This window comes from Primulina tabacum, unplaced genomic scaffold, assembly GCF_025594145.1.
Source record: "Primulina tabacum isolate GXHZ01 unplaced genomic scaffold, ASM2559414v2 Contig1347, whole genome shotgun sequence".
In the NCBI taxonomy this organism is placed as follows: Eukaryota; Viridiplantae; Streptophyta; class Magnoliopsida; order Lamiales; family Gesneriaceae; genus Primulina; species Primulina tabacum.
The window spans coordinates 5119-17401 of NW_027460215.1; the positions used below are offsets into that span (position 1 = coordinate 5119).

Sequence of the window (12283 nt, forward strand, 5' to 3'; positions counted from 1 at the left end):
ATAACAACAGTTTCCAGGTGACTATTGGTATGGCTCCTTTTGAAGCTTTGTACGGCAGACGGTGTCGATCACCTCTTTGTTGGGATGAATTTGGTGAGAAGCAGTTGACTGGACCTGACATTGTTCAGGAAATGCATGATAAAGTCCAGTTGATTCGTCAGAGAATGAAAGCTGCCCAAGATCGTCAACGCTAGTTATGCTAACAGACGTCGTCGACCTCTAGAATTTCAAGTTGGAGATTTTGTGTTTCTGAGGATCTCTCCGTTTAGAGGTGTTGTTTGTTTGGCATGAGGGGTAAGTTGTCACCTCGTTTCGTTGGTCCCTACGAGATTGTTGAGCGTATTGGGACTTGCGCTTATCGTTTGGATTTGCCCCAATCATTGTCTGGCATCCACGATGTTTTCCATGTTTCTATGTTGCGTAAGTATGAGCCCGATCCGTCTCATGTGATTCAGCCTGATGAGGTTGAACTTGATCCGTCTCTATCATATACTGAGTATCCTTTTGTATCTTGGATCATAAAGATAAAGTTTTACGCAATAAAGTTATACCACTTGTACGTGTTCAATGGTTGGAGGCATGGGGTAGAAGAATCAACGTGGGAAACAGAAGAGAAGATGAGATCATCTTATCCATATCTTATTGATTCTTAGTAATGTATTGTTGGTTTCGTATCGTGTGTAAGATGTATGTGTATAAACAAAAATTTCGAGGACGAAATTTGTTTTAAGGGGTGGAGAAATGTAAGGTCCTGAAATTAATTATCCGGTAATTTTGGCATAATTAGAATAATTATATAGTTGTAAATTAAAATAATTATTTATGCCAAATAAATTCAAGAAGAGTGTTAAAAATATGTATTTTAGAATATCGGAGTTAAAACGATATAAAAATACATATAGAGATTGAAATAGCACACAAGAGCAAATAAATGCAAAAATTGGGCATGTGTTACTATTTTTTTTAGTAACTAAATATACATATACATACACACAACTTATCCTTGAGAGAGAAGAGGAAGAAGCCAATTTCCCAAACCCATTCCTGTAACCCACCTCCATTTTCGTCACTTTCAGCACCTTCAAATTTGAGAGGCCATAACTTTACCGTCCGACGTCGAAATCTCAAACGGTTTGAGGGGTTTTCTTCCTTACTTCAGTAGATTCGTTTTGAACCATGAATCGCCACTTTTGATGCTCGTTTCAGCCCAAATCGAGGCATGTTCGTAGCTGCTGATATTGGTTCGATTTAGGTGAGATTTAAGTTTAATTCCTTGGAATTTTGTTGTGTGTTGGAGTGGGTTCTAAGCCTTGTGATTTCCCTTTAACTCCAGCTCGCTTTCTGAATTTTCCAGCTAGTTTTCTGAATTTTTCAGCTCGTGAACAGTAACTCCGACAGTTTCCGGTGGGTTATCGCCTCGAGACCGCTAGCGGCTAGAGTAAACTTCGACCTTGTGAGTTCCTAGTCCGAAATTTCAGCTTCTAAGCGTGATAGTAGGCTGCCGAAATTTGGATTTTTACCCATTTCGATTTAATTTGTTTTCGTCATTCGAATAGCGTTTTATTGACATATTTATTGGATAATTGTTGTAGGTTCTGTCATTGGAAATCTTCGAGGTATATTTTGGCGAGCCTATTAATTATGTCGAATTGTTGTGTTATATTTAAAGATGTTATAGTATGGTTGTTATCATTGGAATTAATCTAAGGATTATCGAGTTTATAATGGTTGGAATGTAAATAATGATGAGTTGTGGAATTATTCGGCTTATTTTATTATTTTAGGCTAAGAAAGTTCAGTTGATCATTCTTGAAGTTCATTTTCGTGGTATAGGTATGTTACAGCTCGGTAAAATATAAATTATGTTTAATTGTCATTCTGTGTTACATGGATCGTATTTATGATTTGTTGACTGTTGTAAATTGTTAAATATCTTCGTTGTGATCTATGTTTATTATTACATATTATTGGCATTTAGCAGTCGGGTATACAGTTATGACATTCATGTTGAGCCATATCGTTCTTGTTAGCCATTGTTGATATCCGTGTTATCTAGCACTGTTGTTTATCTCTGGATCATTGTGTGACTGATAGGCATATACACATGAGACCGTAGATGTGATTGAACAATCCCGTGGTTAGTGCAGCCTTTTGAGGTGAGCGCTGGGGTTGTGTCATCTAGTTCGTTATGTTGTGCGATCCTGTTATATCGTATCAGCTGTATGGAGGCCGAGTAAGGGGTGTTATTCCAGCACAGTTTGGCATACCTCGCATACTTGGCAGGGCGGTTTAGCTGCATGACGATGTAGCTCCCCTGTGTTGTTGCTCGAGCATTATTCCAGTTGTTATCGTACCGTTTGTTGGCTCCTGTTATACCGGTCATTCGTTGAGCCTTTCATGCATTGCATATCACATTTCATTATATGATTATGCATGATTTATGTTATTGTTGTTATTGTTAGACTATTTATACCAGAATCCTAACCTCAGTTGTTTACTGGGAGCGTTACTGTGGTTGCTATTGGGCACCATGGTAGATCTCCCGAGTCGTTTTGTAGCATCAGGCCGAGGTTCCGCCAGTGGACTTCGGGATTGAGGTTTGATTGCTTGGTTCTGTTCAGTGGAGTCTCCCAGTTAGTCTATATGTATGTCTTGGGTTTGTTTCAGTCTTTTATTGTAGTTTATTTGCCGGGGAGATGCCCCGTGTATCTGTAGTAGTATTTGGTTGTTTTGTGATGTTCTGAGTCGACTCTGTGACTCTGTGATGTTTATGATCTGGTGAGTATTTGGTAAATTTTAATTTCTGTTTAGTTCTGACCAGTGCGGCTATAGGTTGTTTAATTTCGGTTTTGTTTTAATGACTCTAGTTGGAGTATATTTTGATATAAATTGCTGCTTGAGTTTTTCGGGATATCCTATTTACGGGGAGGTCATGCCGAAATTTTTCTAGGCCTTGAGGTCCGTTTTAAAGTATTTTAAACCTTTTTCCGCTGCAGTTTTAAGTCAAACCATTATTGTTTGATCATTAATTGTCATTAGAGTAAATGGGTCTCACAGCTAGTGGTAATGGTGCAACTCAAATCTTTTAAACCACATAGCAGTACAAGCACCATGATTCGATCGCTCTACCAAGCAGAGACAATTATTGCACCCAACAATCTCCCTCTCAATAATATAATTAAAATATTTAAAAAATAATTATTCTAAAATTATTTGCAATTACTAGCATCATCATTATTATTTATTGTTTTACTATAGGCACACACTATATATATATATATATAATACTTGAGCATAACAGAAATTAACATTATTGGTTTACTAACTTTTCCTATTATGAGTTTTACTGTACAAAATTTTCACATTTTGATTTTATCTGTTTGTTTTTGGGATCTTGACTGGAACTTAAAAAAATTCAGTCCCCTCAAATAATAGATCTTACTTTTTTTCAAACATATCGATATTATTTCCATATGAACCCTGTCGTCAAAGAATAGTCAAATAAGGTGGCCAATTGGAGACATCATTTAATGTGAAATTTGTTGCAGCCTTCTTTGAATCTGATTTGAACACGTTTCGCAGCTGAATTTCAGAAATTGCGGATGTTCATACTGGAATGATGCATCTATTCTTCTATAAATAGATGCATCATTCGACATTTCAATGTATCCCATTCACAAGCTTCTTCTTGTGATTTCTTATTTCTCCTATTAGTTCTATAATATTTTTGAGGTGTTTGTTCTCATGTATTAAAAAAGTGTGTGTTCTCTTTGGAAACACACTGAGTGAGTTGTACACCACAAAATATTATAGTGGAATTCTTTCATCTTGCCCGTGGTTTTTTACCCTAATAATTTTTAGGAGTTTTCCACGTAAATCTCGGTGTCCATTTTATTCTTTATTTTCGGGTTCTATTATCTAAAATTCCGCACGTGGGATCAACAAGTGGTATCAGAGCCTTGGTTTAAAATTTCTTAAAATTCTGAATATATGCTCTGTGGTTGCAGCCTAGACTGATCTTCCACATCAGAAAAGATTTTTTTGAGATTTTTTATTTAAGGCGAGATTATTTGTTCAGTCTACTAAAATTATTGTAGACATAATGGCGGGCAGGTACGAGATAGCAAAGTTCAACGGAAGCAATTTTATGCTGTGGAAAATAAAGATACAAGCAGTTTTAAGAAAGGAGAATTGCTTGGCGGCTATTGGAGATTACAGAGGATAGAAAGTGGAATGGGATGAATGATAATGATGTTGCCAATTTACACTTGGCTATAGCAGACGAAGTATTGTCAAGTATCTCTGAGATAAAAACAGCAAAAGTTACATGGGATACTCTGACAAAGATGTACGAGGTCAAGTCGCTACACAACATGATTTTCCTAAAGAGAAGGCTTTATACTCTTCGGATGACGGAATCCTCATCGATGACCGACCATATCAACATACTAAATACTCTATTTGCCCAACTCACTTCCATGGGGCATAAAATAGCGGAAAATGAACGTGCGGAGCTTCTACTTCAAAGTCTACCAGATTCATATGATCAACTTATCATCAACATAACAAACAATATTCTTATGGGCTTTCTAAGATTCGATAATGTCTTAACTGCGGTTCTCAGAGAAGAAAGTCGGCGCAAGAATAAGGATGATAAGTTGGTAACATCGAAGCAAGCATAGGCTTTACCGATGATAAGAGGAAGATTTATGAACCGTGACTCCAGTGGGAGCCAAAGACGAGGTAGATCAAAGTCGAGAAGTAAGAAGAAAAATATTTACTGCTTTAAATGTGGCGGTAAAAGGCACTTCAAGAAAGAGTGTACGAGTATCGAGAAGAGTTCTCAGGGAAATGTGGCCAGTACTTCAGGCAGTGGTGAAATATTATTCAGCGAAGCAATAACAGTTGCAGAAGGCAGACACAAATTTTGTGACACATGGATTATGGATTCAGGAGCGACGTGGCACATGACATCTCGGAGAGAATGGTTTGATCATTATGAACCAGTCTCAGGAGGATCTGTATTCATGGGAAATGATCATGCTTTGGAAATCGCTGGGGTCGGTACTATAAAATTAAAATGTTTAATGGCACTATTCGCACCATACAGGAGGTACGACATGTGAAAGGACTGACGAAGAATCTTTTGTCCTTGGGACAATTGGATGACATCGGGTGCAAAACCCGTATCGAGAACGAGATCATGAAAATTGTGAGGGGTACGCTTGTGGTTATGAAGGAGGAAAAAGTTGCTGCAAATCTGTATGTACTTTTGGGATAGAAACACAAAAAGGCGGAACTAGCTGTTGCATCAATTTGTTCAGGAGAAGAATTAACAGTGTTATGGCATAGAAAGCTCGGGCATATGTCAGAACGAGGGTTGAAAATTCTCTCAAAACGGAAGCTGCTACCGGGACTTACAAAAGTGTCACTACCCTTTTGCGAGGACTGAGTTACCAGTAAACAACACAGATTAAAGTTTGGCACTTCTATTGCCAGGAGCAAAAGCATGTTGGAGCTGATTCATTCGGATGTTTGGCAAGCACCGGTTGTATCCCTAGGAAGAGCGAAATACTTTGTCTCGTTCATTGATGATTTCTCTAGGAGATGTTGGGTGTATCTAACCAAAAAGAAATCAGATGTTTTCCATGTCTTCCAATATTTCAAAGCGCGGGTTGAACTTGATTCTGAAAAGAAAATCAAGTGTTTGAGGACTGACAATGGAGGAGAATATACCAGTGACGAGTTTGATGCATTTTTTCAACATGAGGGCATCAAAAGACAATTCACGACGGCTTACACACCTCAACAGAATGGAGTGGCGGAGCGGATGAACAGAACCTTGTTGGACAGAACAAGAGCTATGTTGAGGACTGCGGGTCTAGACAAGTCATTTTGGGCGGAGGCAGTCAAAACCGCTTGTTATATTATCAATCGTTCTCCTTCAGTGGCGATTGATATGAAGACTCCGATGGAGATGTGGACCGGGAAGCCGACATATTATTCTCATTTGCATACATTTGGAAGTCCTGTGTACGTTCTGTACAATGAGCAAGAAAGATCGAAGTTGGATTCGAAATCCAGAAAATGTATCTTCTTGGGTTATGCTGATGGAGTAAAGGGATTTCGCTTGTGGGATCCTACTATTCACAAGATTGTCATCAGCAAGGATGTTATTTTCGAGGAAGATAAAGTAAAGGGAGACAAAGGCATACCGAATTCAGAAACTACTATTTTTCAGGTGGAAAATAAGACGGACGAAGGTCAAGTTTCTTGTGAAGCAGTACCAGAGCACGAAGAAACGAACATGTTGAGTCTGAGATTTCCAATGTGAGGCAGTCAACTCGAGACAGAAGACCACCAGGTTGGCTTTCATATTATGTCAGTGAAAGCAACATTGCATATTTTCTATTATCAGAGGATAATGAGCCATCGAGTTTCCACGAGGCTACTCAAAGCTCGGATGTATCTTTGTGGATGATAGCAATGCAAGAAGATTTGGAGGCATTAGAAAAGAATAAAGCTTGGGATCTTGTTACACTACCACAAGGGAGGAAAGCCATTGGAAACAGATGGGTCTATAAGATAAAGCGTGATGGCAATAACCAAGTGGAGCGGTATCGTGCTAGATTGGTGGTAAAAGGGTATGCTCAGAAAAAAGGCATTGACTTCAATGAAATATTTTCTCATGTGGTTCGGCTTACAACAGTCGGAGTAGTGTTGGCATTGTGTGCGGTGTTTGTCTTACATCTAGAATAGCTAGATGTAAAAACGACCTATATGCTCCAGCTAGAAGGTTTTGCGGAAAAAGGTAAAGAGAACTTGGTTTGTAGGTTGAACAAATCTCTGTACGGTTTCAAACAGGAGCCGATGTGTTGGTACAAGAGATTTGATTCTTATATCATGAGCCTTGGATACAACAGACTGAGTGAAGATTCTTGTACATATTTCAAGAGGTCTGGTAATGATTATATCTTTTTGCTGTTGTATGTGAACGACATGTTGGTAGCAGGCCCCAGCAAAGATCGGGTCCAAGGATTGAAGGCATAGTTGGCTAGGGAATTTGATATGAAGGACTTGGGGCCAGCAAACAAGATTCTAGGGATGCAAGTTCACCGAGATAGAAGTAACAGAAAGATTTGGCTCTCTCAAAAAATTATTTGAAGAAATTCTTGCAACGCTTCACATGCAAGATAGTAAGTCAATTTCGACCCCTCTTCTGTTAACTTCAAGTTATCCTCCGAGATGTGTCCTAGATGTGAAGTAGAGATGATGGAGATGTCTCCAGTACCATATGCATCAGCAGTGGGAAGTTTGATGTTCGTCATGATCTGTACAAGACCGGACATTGCTCAAGCAGTGGGAGCAGTTAGTCGGTATATGGCGAATCCTGGATGAGATCATTGGAGCACTGTTAAGAGGATTCTTAGATACATTAAGGGTACCTCGAATGCTGCATTATGTTATGGAGGATCAGATTTTACACTCATGGGCTATGTTGATTCAGATTATGCAGGTGATCATGACAAGAGGAAATCTACTACTGGCTATGTGTTACACTTGCAGGGGGAGCAGTAAGCTGGGTTTTAAAAATGTAAATAGTCGTGGCGTTATCTACGACAGAAGCAGATTATATGGCATCTACTCAAGCTTGCAAAGAAGCAATATGGATTAAAAGGTTATTGGAGGAGATCAGACACAAACAAGAGAATGTTACTTTGTTTTCTGACAGTCATAGTGTCTTGCACATCGCAAGAAATCCAGCCTTTCATTCCAGAACTAAACACATTGGAATCTAATTTCACTTTGTGCTAGAAGTAGTAGAAGAAGGAAGCGTGGATATGCAGAAGATCCATACAAAGGATAACATAGCTGATTTTCTGACCAAGCCAGTGAACACTGATAAGTTAGAGTGGTGCAGATCCTTAAGTGGCCTAGAAGAAACGTAAGCAGCAGGGAATGGTAAGATTGAAAGGATGTGTGGAGATGTGTTTGATTCTCAATCAAATCTCCAAGTGGGAGAAATGTCGGCAAAGCATAGCAAATAAGGTGGCCAATTGGAGACAGCATTTAATGTGAAATTTGTTACAGCCTTCTTTGAATCTGATTTGAACACGTTTCGCAGCTGAATTTCAAAAATTGCGGATGTTCATACTGGAATGATGCATCTATAAATAGATGCATCATTCGACATTTCAATGTATCCCATTCACAAGCTTCTTCTTGTGATTTCTTATTTCTCCCATTAGTTCTATAATATTTGTGAGGTGTTTGTTCTCTTGTATTAAGAGAGTGTGTGTTTTATTTGGAAACACAGTGAGTGAGTTGTACACCACAAAATATTATAGTGGAATTCTTTTCATCTTGCCGGTGGTTTTTACCCTAAAAATTTTTAGAAGTTTTCCACGTAAATCTCGGTGTCCATTTGTTCTTTATTTTCGGATTTTATTATCTCAAATTCCGCACGTGGGACCAACAAACCCTTTACAACTAAAATTCCCTAATATATTCATCAATTTTTTTTCTCATTTCTCTATATCATGAACACTTAGAGGTAAACCAATTCTCTTAATTTATATTTTCGAGTTATTATTATTTCGTACGGAAATATTGTTTTAAATTATAATTTCTCAGTTCCCCACTTTCTTCATTTTAGTCTTCCTAAAAGACAATAAAAGCTTTAAACAAAGTTTGATTGCACATCCCTTAAAAAAATTGATGTGAATGGTAAAAGCATTTTTGTTTTACCTAAAATATTGTTGTTTTAAACTTCCTATCCTATTTAAAGGAATACAATATTAATAATTTTAAATTAAAAATATCTCAGTTTTGGTGATAGCAAATAACATCGAGTTATTTATAGTTCCAACTGCTATTTATTTGTATTTACAAGATTCTAGTTGTGTTGGGTTGTATAAATGCTAAAAAATATTGATTATAATGATAACGAAACTTGTTATTATGTTGCTAACATAATTCATTAAATGTGTAGTTTGTAGATGTCAAGTTGAAAGTAATAAGTCGCTGAAATATAATTTTATCACAACTTAGTTTATGGGAAGCTAAAATTTTTTGATGATATCTCATTGCTCGATAATTTAAATGACAAGAAACGAACACGACTTAACAAAAAACTCAAATTGCTACAAGTCAAACTTCTGATTAGCTCAACCGATTCGGATGTTATATATGTGAAATAGTGGTTGCAAGATCGAGCTGGACGAAGCAGAAAAAAAACCAGCGACTACCTTGTTAATCTAAATGGAACGATTCAGCATGCGTTACAAAGCTAAGACAGTGATTTACAAATCATCTTCACAAGTTGAAATCTAAATCGGTTCTTAAGATGGTGAAAAATGACGATGAAATTGTTGATTTTGCATTGAATAAGAAAGAGTTCCAGCTTGTATATATAGTATTCCGAGCATCTATATCTCATAAGAACTCTAAATTGAGTGATTTTTTATTCTATGGAAAGCTAAGATAAAACTATACAATATTTATGTTCATCACTTTCTTCGAAAATCAGTGAATCAAGATAAACAATCATCTCGACTTGAACCAGCTCAACTCAAACCGAGTTGATCAAACCAACGAAACAAGTTGATCAACCAGCCCGATGTGGAATAGCCAGCAGACCAAGCTGATCAACCTGCTCGATCCGGAACAACCTGGTCAACAATAAAATTAGCTCGATCTCAAAATATGTCCAGCAACGTGAATATGATTGTTTCAATATCAGAAATCATATAGAACCTTTATAAACGATCATATTCCTATTTCAAAGGTTCATATCATTCTTGGGGGCCATAAATACAAATATTTGAAGATAATATCACAAGTAAATGAAAGGAGAGAATGAGGAAGAACAACTCAACCCAAAAATAAATACCTCGAAGCATTTATTGAAGGGCTGGAGTATGTAAGGGAGCCTAAATAGAGTTATCACCATAGTGAGAAATTTTTCCTTATGTGCGATGATACATTTGAGAAAAATACATTGTAATGATATGTATAGCTGAAGCATTTTATGTGTTCTTTGAAATACCATAATGTTTCATACTAAGTATTTGATTCAACCAAACTGTTTTCATACATTCAACTTGTATTTTCAAATCATTTACAAAATGTTTAATTGGTTTTTTAGAGGGTTATGTTGAGTTTATTCCACTCAATTTAGAACTGTAATTTTTTGATACTCAGTTCATTTTGAACATTTCAAGAAAGAACTATTGTACCTCAACTAGAAGCAAAATATTTTTAAATTTTTTTTCCTCAATTCCTTCTGTCATGAGCACTAATTAGGGGCAAAACAACTTTTTAAATTAATATTTTAATTTTATTACTATTTTCATCTGGAAAATTATTATTTTTACAAATAGGTCTACAATTGTCACGCCCCGGGACGGGGGTTGGTTAACACCGGCGTTGCTCTCAAATTTACATTCAAAAACAAGAAGCCTCAGAAGTACAGAATTCAGAAACCAGTCTTTTTATTCAAAATACTGAATATTTCAATATCTGATACAAACTCAATGCCAAATGTTTTACAGCGGAAATGTAAAACCAAATATAACAGTATCTTAATAGATGCAGCGGAATAAACATAAATTAGAACTGATAAGCAATGGCCTTCTTCACCTGCCCCAGAATTGAATCTGCTCTTCTTCTTCTAACTTTTCTTCCTCGTTCTTATCTGAGATGGGTTTGGTGGGTGAGTGATATGGTTGTCACTCAGTAATCAGGGGCGGAATACTCCCAGTTTTCGAAATCATTTTAAACAGAAACAGTAATACAATAATATACGGAAAACTCGTATTTTCAGAACAGAAATCAGAATTCAGAAATCACAGGTTTCAGAACAGAAATCAGAATAGTAAGCATTGAGCACGTTAGTGAATTTCATGGCTAAACTGATATCAGTCCCCTATATGTTCTCTCCTCTAAGGGTGATGCCAGAATCAGAATCAAAATTCAGAAATGTTCAGAATATATATTCCTACCATTAGTTCACTAGGGAGTTTCAGTGCTTCAAAATCATATATCGGAATCAAACATACAGAAACTGTGCTTTAAAACAGAATTATCAAACTGATTTCAAGATATTAATATATAAGCCCACTTACAGTAATTTGCTAGAGTTTCGGTTTGAAGTCTGCTGGAAATCTGGTTGCTCTCGCTACTGGATTTTACAGCTCGAACAACGAACTCTCGAAATTTAAGTAATAATCTCAAGATTTGTGTAACACCAATTCAGAGACTTGAGGGTGTTATTTATAGGCCAAAATCTGATTGTTAGACTCCCTATTAATGGCCATAATATGCATTTAACAGCCTTTATTCCATTTTAAATGCTTCAGTACAAGTCATGAGTTGAATTAGTAATTGTCTGCTGGAATCTCGTCTTCTCGCTGGATTCTATCTGCTGGAAAATATCAACTTCTGAAATATTAGCTGATGCTGGAATTGTTAGCTTCTGCTGTAATTTTCCTTTGCTACTGAATATTGCTAGCTGCTGGAAATATTAACTTCTGTTGGAGTTTTGCATTGCTGCTGAAATGCTGGAATTTTGGGTTCTCACATCTCTCCCTCCTTATGAGAAGTTTCGTCCTCGAAACTTGGCTATACATGATCCTCAAAGAGATAAGGGTATTGTCCTCACATCTTTTCTTCCAACTCCCAAGTAGCTTTTCTTTCTGTGTGGTTGGACCATTGTACTTTGACATATGGAATAGTTCATCTCCTCAGTACTTGGTCTTTGTTATCCACAATTCGAATTGGAATCTCTTCATATTTTAGCCTTTCATTTAAATTTCCTTCAACCAACAGTGGTCCAGCTTCAAGAATATGACTAGGATCGGAAATATATCTCCTCAGCTGCGAAACGTGGAATACATTGTGAATTCTTGACATGTCGGATGGAAGTGCTAATCTATAAGCAAGTGTTCCCACTTTCCAAGAATTTCAAAGGGTCCGACGTATCTAGGATTCAATTTCCCAGCCTTATTGAATTGGATTATACCTTTCATGGGTGACACTTTCACATATGCCTTTTCTCAAACTTCAAATTCCACGGTTCGTCTCTTCTGATCAACCCAGCTTTTCTATCGATCTTGGGCAGCTTTTTATCTCTTCTTGAACAAAGAGACTTTTCACACTGTTTCTTGGATCATTTCGGGTCCAACGATGGCCTTTTCTCCTACCTCATCCCAATACAGTGGTGATCGACCTTTCGTCCATACAGAGCTTCGTATGGTGCCATCTCAATACTGCTGTGGTAACT

At 37.1% G+C, this 12283-nt stretch overlaps 1 protein-coding gene across 1 annotated transcript; it reads left to right on the forward strand.

The window, feature by feature from the left end:
- The first annotated feature begins 287 nt into the window (after positions 1-287).
- LOC142536474 (uncharacterized) lies at positions 288-653 on the forward strand. The gene has a single exon (XM_075641926.1). The coding sequence runs from the start codon at positions 288-290 to the stop codon at positions 651-653; it is 366 nt and encodes a 121-aa protein (XP_075498041.1).
- Positions 654-12283: the final 11630 nt, after the last annotated feature.